This window comes from Notechis scutatus, chromosome 4 (assembly GCF_049901735.1).
Source record: "Notechis scutatus isolate UNSWTSFEM ecotype Mainland chromosome 4, rNotScu1.2, whole genome shotgun sequence".
NCBI lineage: Eukaryota > Metazoa > Chordata > Lepidosauria > Squamata > Elapidae > Notechis > Notechis scutatus.
In genome coordinates this window covers 106628534-106650217 of record NC_142012.1, presented here as the reverse complement: position 1 = coordinate 106650217, position 21684 = coordinate 106628534, and the positions used below count along the sequence as shown (strand labels likewise).

Genomic DNA, 21684 nt, shown 5'->3' with positions numbered 1-21684 from the left:
AGTTAACAAACGTGGGAAGAAGAGATGTAACATGGGGTAAAATTCACTTGACAAATTTCCACTCAGCAACATAAATTTTGGGCTCCACTGTCGTCAGTTGTAAGTCGAGGACTCTTCTTTCTCCTCTTCTCTTTCACATCCCCTCCTTCATATTTTGGCAAGGAAGCATTTTTAGATGAATATCATCATCCTCTAGTTATAAGGGAGAGAAAGTGAGCCTTTGAAATAGGGCCTTCCTCAGTTTGCCTGGACAGTCCGTTCCCGATTGTCCTGTCACAGGTGCGAGAAGGCTGCTGCTGTTCTCCAGGTGCCTTTTTCCTAGAGCAGGTAAGGTATCTCTGCAGCTGCTGCTGCAACGGCGCCTCTCCGACAGCAGGCGGCTCCTCTGCTCCGCTGGCACCGCCTCTGAATTTCGGCTGCACACAGAGGGAGGCAGGCTGGCAGGCAGGCGAGGGAGAACGGAAGAAATTTCCTGCTTGGTTGCGAACGGGATTCCTGCAGCCGCGTCGGGTAGGGTGAATGCCAGGGCGTCCCCTGCTTGCTGCCTCGGTTCGCAACCGGCGGGGTGAGGAGGGTATGAGGAGCCGGCGTGCCTCGAGAAGCCGAGCTGGGCGAGTCCCTGGAAGGTAAGCGAAGCGAACAGGCGGCGGGACACGAGGCCGGGTGGCCAAGCGGGGCAACGAGGTTTGGCTGGCCGCCGCCTAAGCTCTCCCCACCGCCGGGACTAAGGCCAGCTCTGGCTGTATCTTCTTCTTCTTCAGCGCAGCCAGAGGTCGGGGCGGAGAGCTGGTTTCTCCCACTCAGCCCAGTGGCGCGCCAAGGCATGGACCGACGCGACCCCTCCTCCCCCTCGCCGCAAAGAGGCTCCGGCTGCCCCGGGGCAAAGCGTGCCCTGGCAGGGAGGCTGATGAGGAGGCGAGCGGGGGAGAGGCTGGGGCGCCGTACCCCGCGTTGCCTTTGCTTGCTTGCTTGCTTGGCTGGCTGCTCGCCCGCCCGCTCGCCCGCCCGAGGTGGGAGTGTGAGGAACGGAAATGGCATTTCCCTTGGCAAAGCAAGCGCCATGAAGGAGGGAAGCCAAAGCAGTTCCCAGGCAGGTGGCGGCCGGGTAGGAAAGTCGCCTGGTGAATTCGAATGAAAAACGAGCCCAGTCAGCTGCCTAGGCAGCAGAGTGGGATGTGGGGCGGCAGTGGGCGGGGAGAGGGGGGTGAAGAGGCTGCCATGGTAAATGGAAAGGTCTCCATCCCCACCTTCTCCCCAAGGTCTGAAGGGTATGTTCTTGGTATCCTTCTTGGTCTTGGCTGGCTTTACCTGAACAAAATGAAAGTTTTTAGGGATTTCAACAGGGTCACATCACATTCCTATAGACTCCTCCCTCCTGCTTTACCTCAGACTCATGAGAAGAGGAATGAAAATGGATTTGCATTTAAACTACAGTGAGGGATAACCTTTGGTATCCAGCTAGCATTTTGTTTCCCCATTTTGAGCACTTAGCTGTTTGCGTGTATCCATCAAACTACTGGTAAATAAGGTTGGGTAAAGGGCAGGGGGGGAAATTACAACCTTCTAAGGTAGTTCACTCTTGACCACACGATGGGGGGCAGTAGTTGGCGGTGGTGTGAAATGGGAATGGAGACACTGACACCACCATCCTATGCACGCACATCCTATGCACACTTCCTCAGAAGTACATAGCGGTATTCTGTAGTGAAGTTTCCCTTTTAAGTGACTTGAAGATGGTACATCTATACAATTTTGGGCTGGGGAACTTAACAACCTAATGCTTCCGGTCTCTGCACCTGAAATTTGGAGGTGTGAATGCTGGCTCCAGTGAGAAACATTTGATACAGCTTGCAGGCTAATTTTCAAGAGATTAATTACTGTATTACTATGTTACTTTGAAATTCTCAGAGATTAATTACTGTAGTACTGTGAGGTGGCCAGGTTAACAGTGGCACCACATTTGATTAATTGCATCTCCTGCATTTTGGCTAAACAAGGGAGATTTGGGGGCAGTTAACAAAGATACATTTTTGCATGGCTTTTGGATGAGCCTTTTTATTGGAGTTTTTAGCTGTTATTCATCTCTTACATCGTAGGTAGGTATTTTTTTAGTATATATTTTATTTTAGTTTTTAGTTTACCATATATTTTAGCCTATATGGTATAAGGAATCTGCCAAGCACCTATTTGATATGCTTTGGTTGGATTTCTTTTCTTGTAGTGGTATTGAACACAATGTGTTAAAAATCTTTATATTGATTTGTGGGATTTATTTTCTCAGTGTTTTCTCTGGAATGGAGAAGTCTGAGTTTAGATGAGTAATGGCTGAGATTCAGTACTGTACTATTGTTCTGCTAGATCTTGGGTCTCCTGGACAGAGAGTCATTTAAATGGTTACAGGTTAATTTAATTGCCATTTTCAAATATATTCTGTGTTATAATAAATGTGTCTCATAAGACATTATGAATGTACATTACCACATATAATCAAAAATACTAAAATAAATTGAAGACGATTCAACTTATATACCAAACCTGTTTATTTGTGATTATTAAATCTTGGTGTTTCTACATAGCATTATAGTACACAAGATATTTATTCAGCCTTGAAGAATTAATGTAAGTTTATGAGTGTTTCATACCTTATATTAATATTGCCCCTCCCCAAATGCTTAACAGCTTGGTGTGCATTTTAAATTATCTCTTTGAGTGGCTAAAACAGTGCAATAGCCATATCATCAGTAAAAATCAACTATCTTTTAGGAGTGAATCTGAAGAAAAGGGAAAGGAGCAACATGTAATAGTCATGTTGCCTATTCTTGATTTAAGACAGAGGTGTCAACCTCAGCAGGGTTGTGCTTGACCTCGGGGGCGGGAGGCATGGCCAGGGTGGACATGGCGAGCTCCACACCACTCATTGAGGCTCCATTTTAGGCCACAACGGCCTCCTGCAGACCTCTGCCAGTTAAAATGGAGTGCATGGGCTCCCCAAGCTCCATTTTCAATGGAAGAAGATTGCAGGAGGCTGTTGCAGCTGAAAACAGCCTGGGCAGGCTGTGTGCAGCCCTCCCAAGCTCTGTTTTTGCTGGCAGAGGCACCGTGGGCCAGTCCTTTGCTGTTTCCAGGGTGGACCCATGGGCCAGGTCTAAGCACCCCATGGGCCAGATCCGGATCATGGGCCTTGAGTTTCACACCCCTGATTTAAGATTTGATAATCATACATTTTAAAAAGTACCTTTGTCTGATTAGTACAGCTAATTTTTAAATGCAGGAATATACATTAAAGACTCTCAAACTCAGTTTCTGTCTGAACCCTGTTTAACTCACCATCTCTTTAGGTAATTTTTTTTCATCTTTATTGTTGTTATAGTTCCAATTTTTTTTTCTATGTGACCATCTTCAGGTACTTGAAAAACACTTTCATATTTTTCCTGGTCTTCTCAAGGATAAATATATTGAGGTCCTTCAGTCATGATTTCTAGTTTGCAAATGAGAATCAACGTAAATGTTTATGCCTGAACCTGGCTATACCCACTGAAGTTTGTGTTCTTCAGAGCTATAGGCTTCTAAGGCAGAATCTATACATTATGAACAGTTTCAGACTGCCAATAATAAACATTTTTTTTAAAATGTTGTACTATTCTGTGCCATTTTCCCCAGAATCAGTGGTAAAAGTTACTTATTATTACATTTATATGCTACTCTCTCTCTGAAAAGTGACTCTGTCTCTTGACATGGTTTTGTACACTGTGGTAGTGGAAGAAGCTAGTTACATGGAATAGGACTAGACATGAGTATTGTGTGGTGATGTAAAGAGATATATTTTGTAAGGTAAAAGATTTATATAACCTGATGAGAAACCAAAGAATATAATAAATGTCAATGTCAGCATTCCAAGTAACAACCTCCAAAGAAAGAGACTCCAAGAATATCATCTTCTCAAAGATCCACTTTATTAGAGATGTCATATTGGCACATCTGGGGAAAACCCAAATCTGAAAGTTCTGGGCTTTCTCTAACCCCAAATCCAACCACTGCACACAATCATCCATCACATTGTCCCATCCTCACTTTGTTCCAACTGAAGGCAACCCCCAGTCACTCCCTTCCAGGTGTAGGGTAACATGTCCTTGACTTCCTGAGAAAGGAATGTTGTTCTGGTTAATCTTCCACCGCTCCTTGAATTCCCCTCTCCCAAATTCCCAGGCACTGAATGTGGCAGCCCAGAAGCCTCAAAGGAAAAATGGTTTCCAAGATGACAGTCACATGGTGCTAGAAGTTGGCTTTGGAAGTAGTCATGAATTTTTGTAATATTTAATAATGGTCTGGGTTTTAGTTCTGTCTTTTCGTAATACGTTGCAGAATACAGAAAATTGGCTTCAGGATTACAACTATATGGGAAAAGTAAACTGCAACAATCTAGAATTATAGATATGACAGCCAATCTATGTGACAAATTTGTCAGCCAATATGTTCATACACCACTGTTATGCATTGTTGTTGAAAATCAGAAATGATATTATACCAGACCTTTCATCTGTGTTCCAGGGCTGCTTAAATCTGTCAGTATAGAGCAATCTACTGGTATCAGTTTTGAGCAATCTATTAAAGTGTTACTTAATGAGTTTTTTTTTTTGTGATTTATGAGAATTTTATGCTTCCAATACTTTTCAAAGCTACCTCTGGTCTGGATAGGAGTTGGTTCAGAACTTGAAAGTTGGTAGCTAATTTTGTTAGATGCATGGTATGGATTTCTAATTAAAAGTGGAGCATTAATAAGTGGGAATCTACATTTTATTGTTTTTATGATATGTTTGTATTTTTGTCCTTTGTTTTATGCTGATTATTGTAAGCCCGACTCTATGATTGAGGTAACAAGTGCATAAATAAACAAATTTAAAGTAACATTTTATCTTTATATTCATAAATTTCAAATATGCTATCCAATTAAAGGAGCAATTTATAGGTCTGTGCTTATTTTACAATTACATCTTGTAGAGCAAAGTTATTGTGTGGGTCATTGAAAGCAGAACTTGTTCATTGTTGCATTTCATTAATTCCTGGTATTTAAACTCCCTTAGTACTGCACCAAACAATCTTACCCTGTTGAGTAGCATATAATACTTAGGGGTATTAATGTGACAAACGAATTTAATTAAATCTAGTGGCATCTTTGCCGGGTATGTCTAATATGTATCCTTTTTTTTGGTTAGCATTACAGGTTTTTTCTTGGTTGGAAAAAAATAAGACAAGCTTATATTTACCAATGCAAAATTATAGTTTCATTTTGTTTATGAATCCAATAGTGGCAAGATTATAACTGACACAAATTTTAAAAAGGTTTTTTTCTAAACCTTTATTATGCAAGCCATAGTGTACTGTAGTGCAATACTAAAAATTATAATGAAGCAAAAAGAGTGTCTTGAAGAATCTTGATAAGAAAAAAATGCTTATAATCTCAGTGTGTATATCTAGCCAATTCTGTTTCATATAATATTTTGTGTTTGTAAATAAATCTCACTTTCTCTGTTTTTGCTTAGCCTTAAGTAGTGATATTTCCATTAAATATTTAATTCTAAGAGCTTTGGAATACCTGGACATAAATGAATAGTCAAATAGCATCAGTACCTATTTACAACTTCTTTAAGAAAAGTGCAAATCAATTTTCTGATTGGTTTTTTGCTGAATTTGAAATTCTCATGATTCATCTAGAATTCAGAGGTATCAAAACGGTGGCCCGCAGTACAGATGCATCATGTGCAGGCCATGCTCATCCCAGCTTCACAAAGGCAAAAAACATCACAAGTCATGTGATGCGATCGAGTTTTACACCTGTGATCTACAGTAGATTTTAAAAAAGGGAATGGAGATGGGAAGATTGCTGCAAAACAATTACTGTTCTGGAACCATGTCAAACATTGCATTGATTTCTGTCCTATTCTTCACATTCAAGTGTTGTTAGTGCCAAATAAATGGATGGCTAAGAATGGTAAAAAAGAGAGCCATGGATGTATTCTTGTTAGAGGCAAGGATGGCAACTGGACTTCCTGGTTTTTCTTTGAACACATTTTGTATCTCATCCAAAAAGCTTCTTCAGCTTTGAAACATCTTCAAAGAAAAACCAGAAAGTCCAGTTGCCTCTTGAAAAAGCACTTTTTGGACAACCATGACCTGGATGACTGAGTATCTCTATAGACATCTACAGGTGAAACTCTAAAAATTAGAATATCGTGCAAAAGTTCATTTATTTCAGCAATGCAACTTAAAAGGTGAAACTAATGTATGAGATAGACTCATTACATGCAAAGCAAGATAGTTCAAGCCATGATTTGTCACAATTGTGATGATTATGGCTTACAGCTCATGAAAACCCCAAATCCACAATCTCAGAAAATTAGAATATTACATACAATCAGTAAAACAAGGATTGTACATAGAACAATATCGGACCTTGAAAAGTATAAGCATGCAGATGTACCTCAGTACTTAGTTTGGGTCCCTTTTGCAGCAATTACTGCCTCAATGCGGCATGGCATGGAAGCTATCAGCTGAGATGTTATGGAAGACCAGGATGCTTCAATAGCGGCCTTCAGCTCTTCTGCATTGTTCGGTCTCATGTCTCTCATCTTTCTCTTGGCAATGCCCCATAGATTCTCTATGGGGTTCAGGTCAGGCGAGTTTGCTGGCCAATCAAGCACAGTAATCCCATGGTCATTGAACCAGGTTTTGGTGCTTTTGGCAGTGTGGGCAGGTGCCAAGTCCTGCTGGAAAATGAAATCAACATCCCCATAAAGCTCGTCTGCGGAAGGAAGCATGAAGTGCTCCAAAATCTCCTGGTAGACGGCTGGGTTGACCCTGGACTTAATGAAGCACAGTGGACCAACACCAGCAGATGACATGGCTCCCCAAATCAACACAGACTGTGGAAACTTCATACTGGACTTCAAGCATCTTGCAATGTGTGCCTCTCCATTCTTCCTCCAGATTCTGGTCCTTGGTTTCCAAATAAGATACAAAAATTGCTCTCATCAGAAAAGAGGACCACTGAGCAACAGACCAGTTCTTTTTTTCTTTAGCCCAGGTAAGACGCTTCTGACATTGTTTGTTGTTCAGGAGTGGCTTGACAAGAGGAATTTGACGTTTGAAGCCCATGTCCAGGATCCGTCTGTGTGTGGTGCCTCAGTCCATTCCTTGTGAAAGTCCCCAATACTTTTGAATGGCCTTTTCCTGACAATCTTCTCCAGGCTGCGGTCATCCCTCTGCTTGTGCACCTTTTTCTTCCACACTTTTCCCTTCCACATAACTTTCTATTAATGTGCTTTGATGCAGCATTTTGGGAACATCCAACTTCTTGAGGCTTTCCCTCCTTATGGAGGGTGTCAGTGATGGTTTTCTGCACAACTGTCAGGTCAGCAGTCTTTCCCATGATTGTGCTTCCTACTGAACCAGACTGAGAGACCATTTAAAGGCTCAGGGAACCCTTTGCAGGTGTTATGGATTAATTAGCTGATTAGAGTGGGACACTTTGAGCCTAGAATATTGCACCTTTTCACAATATTCTAATTTTGTGAGATTGTGGATTTGGGGTTTTCATGAGCTGTAAGCCATAATCATCTCAATTATGACACATCACTGCTTGAATTATCTTGCTTTGCAGTCTATCTCATATATTAGGTTCACCTTTTAAGTTGTATTACTGAAATAAATAAACTTTTGCACGATATTCTAATTTTTCAAGTTTCACCTGTACTATAGATAGTTCTTGACTTATGACTGGTCACAGTGACTGTTCAAGGTTATGATCAATCATCCAAAAGGTACTTATGCCCTATTATGAAGTTCTGACATTGCTTTCTCCCCAATCGCATGACCAAATTTGTGGCACTCAGCAACTGACCTCCATTTATGGCTTTTTGCAGCACCCTGCAATCACATGACCGTGATTTACAATGGATTACAATAATTTTCGGTTCCCCACAAAAACTGCCCCATACAAAAATGGGTTTGCTTAACAACTGTGGCATTCACTTAATGACTACTGCGATAAAGGTTGTAAAATCAAATCTAGTCATATGATGACCTGCTTATTAACCATCATGACTTATTACTGTAATTGCCAGGCTAGGATACGGTTGTAAGTTGATGTTGTAAGCCTGCACGGTTGTAAGCCTGCACGGTTGTAAGCCTGCACGGTTGTAAGCCTGTACTGTGGTTGTTTGATAAAAATGAGTCCTATTGTATTTAACTGTGCTAAATGTAGGCAAGGATGGATTTGAACATAACTTTGATTTCCAGGTCTGATGTGGGGAAGGAGTCAGAGTGTAGACAAGGCTGAAGAAATAAGATATTCTGTCCTATATATTTATACTATTTTGAATTCTGTATATGTGTTTTCATCTGATGATTGCAATGGTGAGGATGTAGTAAAAATTTGAATTTGACTATTGACTGTAATCTTTGGTTATATTTGGTTTTTACACACACACACACACACACACACACACAGCTATATATCATCAATATAGCTACTTTATGAGCTGTTCTGAATACTAAATGTCATATGCTTATGTTCTCAGGTTAACTACTATGGAAATCTTTCATCCTCTATTTATCAAAAGAAGAAGTGAAATGGTTAAGTTTTTGTAGCAAATAAGCCAATACTTCACAGTTATCACAAATATAATTGTTATTTTAAAGAAATCTGTCAAGTGTGTAACATTGCTTTTCCCCCCCTGTTTTGAAAGAGGACTCAATTAGCCAGCTTGTGATTATAGGAGGAATAAAACAAGTTTACTATCACGTTGGGTTCATTTTGGGAACAGATGTATTCTTGCATAGTGGTTGCTATCATAAAAACACTTCTGCTATTAGAATGGGAAGAAAAAAGATTAAGAAATCTAGGATGTAAATATTAGCAGTTTGAATGTATAAGATTATAATGGGTTGAAATTTGATCAAAAATTATTTGAATTCAAATGGCATAAACCAGATACTATTCTGGTCAGCTAAATGGTTGCAGCCTGTAAATGATAAAAAAAATTCAAATATAGAGAAATGTCATTATTTTAAAACGAAGCATTTAAATATACTGTAGTTCAAGAACTGTTTGAGTGATAGACAGATTTGGATGCTCTCACATAATGACAGCAACAGGGGGGAGTGGGGAGGCAAGCACAAAATTCCTATTTCTCATAAGATAAATCCCAAGTTAAAGAAAAACAATTTGCAAGGAAGTCAGGATGAAAATCAAGGAAGTCAAGATGAAGGTCTGTTATCCATTGTTCTTTCTGCCTTCAGATGTATTTATTTTTTTAGCATGCTAATGATGAGCTTTTAACCTCCAGACCTTGGCCTGGACATTCTTAACCACAGCTTAAGCAAAATGTCATGTTACCTTTGCTTCTTCCAGCAATGGATCCATTTGCAAAATTCTTCAGTTCAGTTGCAAATCCACAATGTGCCAGCTAGACCAACACTTCCCATAACTGAAGCATTTATGGTCAGCCTGGTTGGTTAGCTTCTTCTGAGAAGTGTCAAAGTAGGTGTTAACTAATTGCCATCTTAAAAATGGCTATGTAAACCAAAAGCATATGAAAAGTAATTAAAATAAAGTAGCTCTGACTAAAGCAAAATCATGACTTACAAAAACTCTTAATATTTTGTTAGCAGGTTAATAGCCCAGGCTCTCATAATTGTAGCCTATGGACTCCTTGGTGCTAGCTGAGCTTGTTTGTTTTCTTGCAGATGTTTTGTTACTTGATTAGATATCATCTTCAATGCATTCAGAGCAGTGCAATACTAGCTTAGTCTGGCTCTAAAATTATTCTTATCACTCTTTCTCTGATGGTAGAAGTATACTTAAATATGGAATCTGCAACACCCTCATATGTAATTCCCAAATGCCTCTTTTTAATGTTACCCTTCTTCTGGAATAAAATCTAGATGTGATATTTATTTATTTGTATTTGTTTATTTTATTTATTTGTCAATCACTTACAAGATAATAGGTATAAGTATAAACATGAGTAAGAATACAGGAAATAGGTACAAATAAATGGGGACAATAGGACAGGAACGGTAGGCACAATGGTGCACTTATGCACGCCCCTTACAGACCTCTTAGGAATGGGGTGAGATCAATAGTGGATAGTTTGAGATTAAAGGAGTGGGAGTTAGAGGATTAACAACAGCATCAGGTAGTGCATTCCAGGCATTGACCACTCTGTTGCTGAAGTCTTACTTTCTGCAATCGAGTTTGAAGCGGTTTACATTGAGTTTGTATCTGTTGTGTGCTCTTGTATTGTTGTGGTTGAAGCTGAAGTAGTCATTGACTGGTAGGACATTGTAACAGATAATTTTGTGTGCTACGCTTAAGTCTAACTGTAGGTGGCATAGTTCATGGTTGTCCAAGCCCAAAATCTCAAACCTGGTGATATAGGGTATTCTGTTGCGAGCAGAGGAGTGTAGTATTCTTCAAGTGAAATACTTCTGGACTCTCTCAATTGTATTAATGTCTGATATACAGTGTGGATTCAGACTGAAAAGCTGTATTCGAGTATTAGTATTAGCAAAAGTTTTGTACGCTCTAGTTAGCAATTCGATATTTCTGGAGGAGAAGCTTCATAAGATTAGATTTACAACTCTTAATTCCTTTTTGGCAATGCTGTTACAGTGAGCTCTGGCACTTAGGTAATTGATATGAGAACTCCAAGGTCCTTGACAGAGTGAGGATCATCAATGAGGTCATAACTGCCTAGTTTGTATTTGGTGTACTGATTTTTTTTTACCAATGTGTAGGACAGATCATTTGTTGGTTGAGATTTGGAGTTGCCAATTGTTTGACTATTCAGACACATAATCAAGGTCGCTTTGAAGGACAGTACCATTGTTGATGGTGTTGAATAGTTTTACATCATCTGCAAAGAGGACGCAGTTGCTTATAAGGTGATCGCAAAGATCATTTATATAGAGTATAAAGAGTATGAACGCTGTCTTGCGGGACACCGCTGTTAACTGGAGCAGGGTTTGATATAGCGCTCCCTATTTTTACTATTTGTTGCCTATTTGACAGGAATGCAGTAATCCATTTATGAAGGGATCCGGAAATGCCGTAAGAATTTAGTTTTAACAGTAGTTTTTCATGTACCACTGAATCAAAGGCTTTGCAGAAGTCTATGTAAATTGTGTCTATAGCTTTACCCTGGTCAAGTAGAGTAGTCAATATGTTTTTGCAGTGTAGGAGTTGAAGATTGCAGGACAATTTTTTCCTGAAACCAAATTGTTTTTTGGAGAGTAGGTTGTTTAACTCTAAGTGGAGAATGATGAATCCTTTGAGTTTCATTTTGTGTTCTTTTGAGTTCAGTCATATCCCATCAATATGCTTCTTCTTTCTACCCCTCCAGATTTCCTTTTTAAGAGGGGGAAGCTCTACACATAGGTCAAAATAGAGCACTGGGGTGTAGTCATTCATTTAGAATATTTTAAAATAGCCCCAAAGCTCAAGTGAGTCAACAAGGAAATAAAATAGTTTCTACAACTGTAGGCTGGTACTTTTGCAGCAGCTCAACCTCCTCGCTCAGGGGTGTCAAACTCACTTTGTCATGTTATTGTCACATGACATATCACAACTTTTTCCCTGTTCGCTAAACCGAAGGGTGGGCGTGGCCCGTGCATGAGGCATTTGGCCCATAGGCTGTGAGTTTGACACTCTGTCCTAGCTGATTAAAAAATCAAAAATAAACACTAAAATTAAGAGGGGTGGGGATCTGGCAAGAGATAAGAGCTTTACCTTATGAGTACCACATTGTCAGTTCCAGTGGGTTGAATATTAGCAATGTACTTAATACCAGTGATATTAAAAGAGACATGTCTAATGGATTCCAATAGGGATGCATTCAGTGCACGTAAGCATGAATAATGAGGACAGTTAACACATGCTTTACACATTTAACAATATACTGCCTACAGCTGGAGAATAAACACATAATTAATAATAGTATTGAACTAAACATGGTCTTGCATTGAACTGCATTTGTTAAAATACATAAACAACTTACTGGTTCTTTGCTGGAATGGCAATAGGTAGGCATCATGAAACCTTTTTTCTATTGCTGTGATTTTGAAAGAAATCTATTATCCAAAATGGATATTGGCCTAGGGAGGAAAACCAATTCAATTTTTAAAAAAGTATCATCTTCAGATATACTTATTTGAGAACTAGGGAATTAAAAAACTACAATCCCTTTTGATCTAAACACTGCAATCCAAATTAATTTTTAGCAATGCCTGAATACATGCTAACACTTTTTAAAAGCATCCATGTTAAAAGAAGAGAAATGTACGAGTCTACTCAGAAATATCTCTTGGTTGTTGAATGGGACCTATTCCAAGAAAAGTCTGTGTAGGATTGCAGTCTAAATGTCACATCTAGTTTAATCCTGATGGGTGTTACTTAATAGAATGTGTTTGAAAAATAAATAGTTGCCCCCTGCGTATATTTGATTACAGGGCTCTTATATTCATTGCCCCTAGGGGTCACATATTGACACAAGGCAGCTTGCTTACAGATTCTTATGCAGAGTATAAAATATGTCCTGTGGGGAATATGGCTTTTTGCATCTGCCTGTATCTTGTTTCTGTGGTACACAAAGGGCCTTTTGAGGATCATTTGTAGCTAAATGTGAAAGATTTCGTTTGTGGTGAACAAACCATTGTTCTTTGGTCACAGTTCTCCTATTGAGTTGAAAAATTCTGCAAGGCTAGATTAAAGTTAGCTGCCTTTTTATGTCTCATAAATGAAACATACTATCTTAAAGCACTGTGTTTTATTTTCTGTTTATAATAAAGGTGTTTATTTGCCCCAGGCCGGTGTTACTATGCTAACTGCATTTTGTTTTAATGCCAATATTGTATATACTGATTTCTTTTACAAAACCAGTTTCCTTGCTATTATTTCTATAAAATATAAACTTGGTTGATTTAAAGAGGTTTGTTATTGAATATTCCATATACTTTATGGTTATTATAAATTCTAATCATGCTACGTTTATAAAGGAAAAGAAACCACACTCTTATTTCTAAAAAAACTAATTTCTAGGTTAAATGTGCACTTGTTATGACTTGAGGCTAAGGATATTAGTCAAACTGTAATCAATTTCTTAATTATTTTAACTAGTTAGACTAAATAGCCAAACATGTTTGTTCCAATCTGAATCTGTACCATCAAGAAAAACAATGAGATTGTGTTTATTTAATGAATTTAATGAAATATTCCCACTTTCTAAACAGTGCAAACAGTTTGTTTCAATTCATACTTGGAACAAACATGAATCTTTTTAATGCTAATACTGTATTCAAATGCAAAATATATTTAAGATAAAGTTCTGTCCTTGACATTTTTGATACAGATTTTGGCCTATTTTAATTGACTGATGTTATTTGTCCTGATGAATTTTGCATATTTTGAGTCCAATGTTATCATATAAATATGTGCATAGATCAGAATTTAAAGTGATCATAGGTACAAATACAGTTTATGCTTAATAAATATAACTCCGATATTAGTCCTTTATAGCATTTGTTACAATATGTATATTCTCCAATTTTCTCAATGACTGAATTGCCAAAGTATATATGTACATACTTGTGCATATCTATATATAGGTAGGAGAACACTATAAAGAATATAGAATTAAAGTATAGAGTATAGATATAGAAACTGAAACAGTCTGTCCAAAACTGCAATTTCTTTGCTATGATGACAGTAGAATTCATGGTGAATGCCCAGACTTCATAGCATTTACATTTTAAAAAAATCCTTTTCAATTTAGTGAAACATGTAGCCATACATACAATGTATTACATATAGTCAGGGCATGCCCAACATCAGACCCCTATAGAGAATTTATTTCAGTTGTAGAACACAGTGCTAATATACAGTAATATAATATATGCTGTATTCATGCATTCCTGTGCATCCAGGGGTGGTATTCTACCAGTTCGCACCTATTCGGTAGAACCGGTTGTTAACATTCTAAGCAGTTCGGAGAACCGGTTGTTAGAAGAAATTACTGGCCTAATCCTGTAAGGAAGGCAGGAAGGAAACATTCTGGTATTGCTTACAGAAACTGCCTCTCCATTAACCCTTATTACATTCTTGGCAGGACTAGACTTCCTGTCTCAGGAACGTCTCTGGAGTTATTTTTCCCTTCTTTGCTGGTACTTTGGTTGTGTGGAGTGACCATTCAAAGTTACAATGGCACTGAAAAAAGTGATTTATAACCATTTTTCACACTTACAACTATTGCAGCATCTCCACAGTCACGAGAGGTCAGGCGAGGAGATGCGTGCCTCAATGTGAGTGATGTTGAGTTGGCCATGCCCAGCCAGTCACATTACCACCAAGCCATGCCCACCAATTAAGCCACACCCACAGAACCGTTTGTTAAAAAAAATGAATCCTACCCTGTGTGCATCCCTGCCTGAACCCCATCACACCTCTTTCACACCTCATACACACTCTCCAACCCTCCACCATGGCATCGTCTTGCATGTCTTTGCAACCTCTCCCAATTGGGAGCAGTCACTTACCTGCCCATTGGCCTCTTTGCAAGCCATCTGAGATTGGCAACTTCCTTCCAGCTTTCCCATTGAGTTGGTTGGGAGGCCAGCAGGAATTTGCATCACCTAATCATGGTGGGATTTGGTTAATAACAACAAAAAGGATTTTGGAGTTTGTAGTTGAGGGATATAGTTTCATTTTATGACCACGTTGCTTAGTGACAAAAATTACTTTCTAAATTGCCATCATAAATCTGTACTTGTGGTTTTAATACTTTTTAAAATTGTAAATAGGTGTTTTCTCTTTTGGTTATGAGCCATCCAGAGTTTGGTACAAGATAGGTGGCTATGTAAATGTTTTAAATAAATACATATTCTCATTCATGGGATGAGATAGCATATTACATGTGTGTGCATATCTGTATCTGTAGACTTGATAGAGAACATTTTTGCTATCAAGTTTCCTGTTCTCTGTAAAATAGTTAGCTAATAGCTTCTATTTGAATAAATCCAGTAAAGATCCATCTCTGTAGGTAATTGGTTCTAGTATCAAACTGCATTTTTACTGTTAAGAAATTTTTCCTAATATTTAATTGGATTATTCCATGTCTTACACTTTGAGCATTACAGAATATATTTTAAACTTTTTGTGTTTTTCAAGTATTAAGGAATGTCATTCTGTGTTTTTCACTAAAAGCTAAATATTCTGAATTTCTTTAATTTTTTTCCAATGGATTCAATTTTTTAATCTCTAATTCTTTGGTTAGTCAGCAGAAAGATGGGGTGCTGAGCTGATTGTGCTTGTCCTGAACCAGCTATATGAAAATCTTATTTAATTTTGACTGAAACTTCACTGACTGATAAGAATAACTGGCAAAGGTATAAAAGTGTGTATGAATGATTCAGAGAGTTGAAGCAGCACCCCTTCCAGTAACAAAAAATAAGAAATGGAGGAGGAACTGGAGAATCTCCAGAAAGTACAATACAATTAAATCCAAACACCATTCTCACTGAAATTGGATATTGATCTAATATAACAATTCAATGTATAATGGAACAAATTAAACAGGAATTAAAATTAGAATAAATCAAGAGTGAAGATTTTGAAGCCTTGCCTGGTTTATTTAAAAAAAAATCAGTTCAAGGCTATGACTAAACAGATTTCAGAGATTGCTCAGATGCTACCAAGTCTTATGACACTGCAGTAAAAATGAGATATATTGGAACAATTTACAAAGTACTATGAACATGAAATTGGATTTGACCAATGTTCCTAATAGAAAACAGAAGGAACATTTAAAGGATTCAAGGTACTGGGAAAATGCAGAAAAGAATTACTTGTCAGTAAATTTACTGAGAAAGATGCGGTGTGTGCCCATAGGATATACAGCTGTAGGTTTATGAGAATGAAAAAAAAAAACCCATAAGGTATTATTATACAATTTCTTAATACTCAGGTGAGATATTTGATCTGGTATATAATCTTGTGAACTGGAGGTGATAAAATGGGTGGGCAAGAATACTATGTATCTTTTCCAATATATAAGCTCAGCAATTCTACAAAGAGATTTCAAACTTTTACAAAAGAACTTAGAAAACAAGGAACATCTTTAACCCTCAAGAAAAGGAGATCTTTCTATTCACTTGAAATAAACAGAACCCCGTTGAGAAAGTTGAAGAAAGCATCATAAAAAAATGATCAGAAAGTAACCTTGTATACAAGGAGAAAGACTGTTCTAAATTAAGGAGAATGAAAAATAAATAAATAGACTTGAAAATAGCTAAGTTATAAATAAGAGAAGGGAAAGGAAAACATTTTAAAATACACATTAGATAATTAAATAGGTTGTTTATTTTTAGGCCTTCTGTCAAGCTGGGATGGGGGTTGAGATATTTGGTTTGGCACCTGGGAGAAAGGATACCTTTGTTTTTAACGATGTTTTATGGGTTGTTGTCAGGTATGAACAATAAGATCTACCTGTGAAGAATTAGCTGTTTTATTGCTTAAGCCTATAACCAGGAACCTTCTCTGACTGACATCTGTATCTGGGTTAGAAAAGATAAGGAACCATGGATGAAAGTTGTTTGAGTATAATTTTCCAATCAGCTTTGTATTTACTTTCGACAAGTATCTATCCCAAATCTGTTTTCTAATTATCTCATTTTTTAAATAAATTTACCCAACTGGAGTTCTTTATGTATTAGTTTTTTTCTACAATTCTTTGTTTTTTTTAAAGTGTAAGTTAGCAATCCAAATACACCAAATTTTAATTTCTCTTAAAATCAAAAAATCCAGCATCACAAGATTACATTTTCTCAATATTCCTGCTACAGTACTTGCATTTGTTACTAATTCTTCTCAGTTAGCATCATCAAGGAAAGTTTACCTCCTACTTGTCTTCATTCTCCAGAGGAAATTTTCAGAGGTTCTTGTCATGGTAGCAGTAGTGGTATTTTACCGGTTCAGCTCGGTTTGCCTGAACTAGTAGTTCTGAAGATCATCTGGGAGCGAACAGGTTCACTCCAATGATCAGCTGCTAGGCCCTCCTGCTCACCCTGGCGACATACTGACCTTTATTTTCTGCCTTTGATGCTCAGCTGCATTGCGTGGCACAGCAAATTGTCACGCGTCAACTATTGAAGACGCAGGGAGAATACAGGAGGGCAGGAGAAGGTCAGTAGGAAAGCCCCTGCATGCGTGCAAAGCACGTGTGCACTCACAAAGCACGCCCACCAAGCCACACTCACTGAACCTGTGATAAAACAATTTGAATCCCACCACTGTATGGTAGCCCCATACATAGTAGAGTTCATCTCCCAATAGATGTATTAATTTCAGCCCCCGTCATCATTATATAATGCAATCAATGTTTAAAGATCTGGAATTTGTTTTTGGAAACTATTGTCACATCACCTCTTTGGATATACAATAGTGGACACTAACAGCAGTATTGCTGCTTTTCACACTTCCATTTATTTTACATGAAATACTTTCTTGTATGTTACCAAGTTCATTCACTTTGATCATATTGAAAAGGTGCAAATACTTTCAATATGCAGTAGAATTCCATCTTTTGTGATATTGCCTCTTTCAGTTTGAATACATTTGTTTTTTGATTGGTATTTTTTTAAGTTTGGAGGTTTCAAGTAAATGCAGTCAGCATTCTTAAAGACAAAAATGATATTGTTGCAAAATATAAAGTCATATAAATGAACTTTTATATGTTTCTTATGTAAAGACACAAACACAAAAAAGACGTCAGTTATACTACTATATACTGGTATTGACTGCAAATTGTAATGTGCGAAGAGCCTTCCACCCAATAGATACCGTAAGGCACCTATATACTTCCTGGATCATCTTTTCTGAACAAATTAGGTTATGCTATATATTCTTTTCTTTTCATTGGGGGGGCGGTCATATTATGGAACATTTGAAATAAAAGGAGCCCATTTGTATGTTGCAATTCTATTTAAGCATGTTATTCAAAGATGATTTTTTTTCAGAGATGATGGATCTTCTAAAATAGAACCATTCTTAAAAGTTGAATAAGAAATTAATGAAATGGATTGGTTTCATTTTTATATGTTAATTTGATAACTTTATCTGTTTTGCTCTGTGAAGCTGTAGTCACAACAATCAGTTTCATACTATATTGGATATTATTGTTTTTTATTGAGTTAAACAAATTTATGTCCTTCCTAATCATGGTTCCAAACCATACATATTTTTCTCTGGAAGTATTGTACTTTATTTGTTAAAATATTTTTATGTTTCAGGGTTTTTTCATTATTCTTATACTATCATTAAGAAATTAGGGGTGAACCAAATCTATGTTTAAAAGCTTGGGTGAATACCCTAGTTTTCGCTTTGGATTGAAATGAAACCAGTGTTGAATGACATCTACTTTTTAAAAGTGCATGATAAAACAGAATTATCACAGAGCTCCTTTTAGGAAATGTTAATTGATGTGGAATTAATCAGAATTTCTTCTGTGTGGCCTGATGCTGTTTAAGTCACTGAAATTAAACAATACACACACACAAAATATTGCATTAATAATCAATTCAATCTTTAACATATATTTTTTCTTTACATCTATTTTTATAATTATTTATGGATAAACAGGGCATTAATTGCTTTTGAAAAGCTACTCTAAATAAAATTTTAGAAGGAATGTAGGAAAAATTTGCGTGGGAAATTCTGTTAAAAGAGGAAATTAAACAGATATGTAGGTATTTATACTTTTCAATTTTTACGTTCTTCTGATCAGAATATATGTCACTTTCTACACTTTTAGCAGATCATTGATTAATTTGAAATGAACCTTCATGGATGAAACTGGTTTTTCTGCCCTAGGCAATATTTTTTAAATTAATGAAGATTTCCTATTTTTTTGGCAAGTGTCCAAAATGTTTGATTATAAAACTTGATTATATAACTTGGTTCCTGTTCTACTTTTTTTTTTTTTTTTCGAAAGTGCAATCCTGCTGGAAAGATTTGAAAATTAAATGTTTATTCAGTTAAATTGTTATGGCTGCCCATCTCATTGTCATGACTCTGAGCTAATTTAATCTCTAATGATCCAAAGAGTAGGCATCGTGGTATAAATCAGGTGCTCTGTCTAGGTCCCACAAGATGACACTGTGTAATGAATGAGATCCTTAGAATGCTCCTCCTTCCGGATCTGATGCAACAGATGGATATAGTCTGGGAGGTCTCAAATAATCATTCTGATAATGTGAAAACAATAGGTTACATTCTACAGGTCATGTTTACATTTTAAAATAATTTTGAATACTTTTACCAATGTTGAAATACCTGTGATAAAAATTAAGAAGGATTTGTGTACCTTTTAAACAATATTCATTTAATGTAGAATGACAGAAAGAGATGTAATCATCTTTTGGATTTATGTCATTACGTGGAACTGTGCTTAATAACATTTTCTATTAATTTAGCTGGTTTTGTTCTTTCTTTGAAATAAAGCTTTTCAGTCTGATAAGCCAGAGAAATGAGAATTTATTGGGTTTGAAATAACTGGGGCAGCGTTTAGACAGTGAAAAATAATGTTGCAATATTTTATTATAAACCATGAGTTTCATAGAGGATGAAAATAGAAACACAGATAAGGATAATTTTAGATGGTGTACTAATTTAAAATAACAGCAACAACAACAAAGAATGCAAATTGTTTAGTTTAACTCAGACAATACAGTTGCTCTTTATCCAGGGCAGGAATGCTCTGTTCTGCAGTCTTCAGCTCATACAAAAGTAATATAACTGTGTCACCCATAAGAAAAGCGAATTAGAACAATGCTTTTAGTGGACCATCTCAAGGTCACAACAGAATATACAAGATAGCCAATTACATAGTCTTTTCTCCTGCTACTATTTTTGAGTCCATCCAATTATCACAGTAATAGAACAAAGCTGAAAGTTTTGAGACGAGAATGAGTTTCAGGTTTAATTGTCTATTGTTTTACAGTTAAATATTAGGTGTCCTGTTATATGGGGAAACTGAGTTACTTTTAGAGCAGGCTTTTATTTGCTTTCCAACTATTAAACTATTTTGTTTTTGAGCTTAGATATATCTTAGCCTACATACATTATGTATGTACTATAATAACACATAGTCCTGTGTGATAACCTATCTTAACTTACAAAACAAATTTTGTTCCTGACTTTCTAGTAGGAAAGCTTTTGTCAAAAGAATTATGTATCCATAGGCAACCACTAACTTGAAAGAGAGAGAAAAAAATGAACGTTCTTGAATTCTTCACAGTTTTTCATATTGCTGATATGTACTATGCTTGTTAAACCCGGATCTTGCAAAATTCAAATAGGAAACAGATTGTTAAGAAATAGAAACTAGAAGCTTGAAAATGAGGCAATTAAGATTGTGATATACAAAACAATATAAACAAAAATAATGCAAGTTCACAGATTGAAATGTTGTGTTATGTTCCTGTATGAACCTTATTTAATGTTGTGTTTTATGTAGTCTTTAGGTGATTCTCAACTTACAACCACCATTGTAAATTACAATTGAGCCCCAAATTTCGGTTGCTAAGCAAAACAGTTGTTAAATGAGTTGTGTCCTGATTTATGACTGTTCTTGCCACAGTTACTCGGTGGATCACTGCAATTGTTAATAACATGGTTGTTAAGTGAATCTTTGCTTGTCATAAGGTCCTACAAAGTGATCATATTATTGCATGACACTGCAACCATCATAAATGGCCATGCATGCCAATGCCAAATGTCTAAATTTTGATGATCACAGGGATGCTGCAAAGGTCATGTGAAAAATGGTCATAAATCACTTTTTACTATTCACTAAGCAAATGGTTGTAAGCCAAGGACTAAAATGGATTGTTGACAGGCAGGGGAACATATTTCTCTAAAGAAGTAAATCCATAGACGAGACATATTTTTAGATATTCTTGAAAATTATTACTAACCTTAGAACTTAGTTAATGGAATCGTTAATGGAATTTTAAGAAAAATGGAAATTGTCTTTTATCTATTCTTTTATATATTTTGGATTAGCATAATAGTACTCATCTTTTTAAAAAGAATCCTGTTATAATAGTAGATCCTTTAACTTATTGTGTAATGCCATAAAATATAGTACTGGTATTAATTTGGCACAGATACTGTGCAACATTATCTTTAAAGAATTAAATCATTCTTCTGAATGATTTAATGTCATTCTTCTGAATGCAATATGTAGTAGTTACAGTAAATATTACTAGGAAAGTTCAAGCTATTTTGAACCTGAAATATTCTGAGCTCAAAATACTTCATCTTAAAGTCTACATAGTTTACATTCACATAGAATTTTGAAACTATTCAAGAAACTCAAATTGATTCTTCAAATTGAAAATAAAATCAAACTGATCTCTAGAAAGGACTAGTGATTTTGTGTTTTGGACATGAACAATACAAACAAAGATTATGCCCTAAATAATAATTGATACAATCAGCTGAAAACAGTGTCCATAATTCCATAGTTGAAGATATTTATAAGGTGGGCAATTCTAAAAAAAAAAAGTCCACTGCAATTATATTTGACTTTTAAAGAATAATTTAAAAGAATTGTTTAGTTTTTTTTTAAAGGA

The 21684-nt window shown here is 36.7% G+C and overlaps 1 protein-coding gene across 3 annotated transcripts in view; it reads left to right on the top strand.

Annotated features, from left to right (window-relative positions):
* The first annotated feature begins 414 nt into the window (after positions 1 to 414).
* PTPRE (protein tyrosine phosphatase receptor type E) overlaps positions 415 to 21684 on the top strand; it is a 132419-nt gene continuing 111149 nt past the window's right edge. Inside the window, exon 1 of one of the 3 annotated variants that reach the window (XM_026670692.2) lies at positions 415 to 626. In XM_026670692.2, coding sequence (XP_026526477.1) covers positions 520 to 626 — 107 coding nt within the window. In that variant the 5' untranslated portion in view covers positions 415 to 519. The remainder of the gene's footprint in view (positions 627 to 21684) is intronic. The other 2 variants (XM_026670694.2, XM_026670693.2) reach the window with 2 other exon arrangements.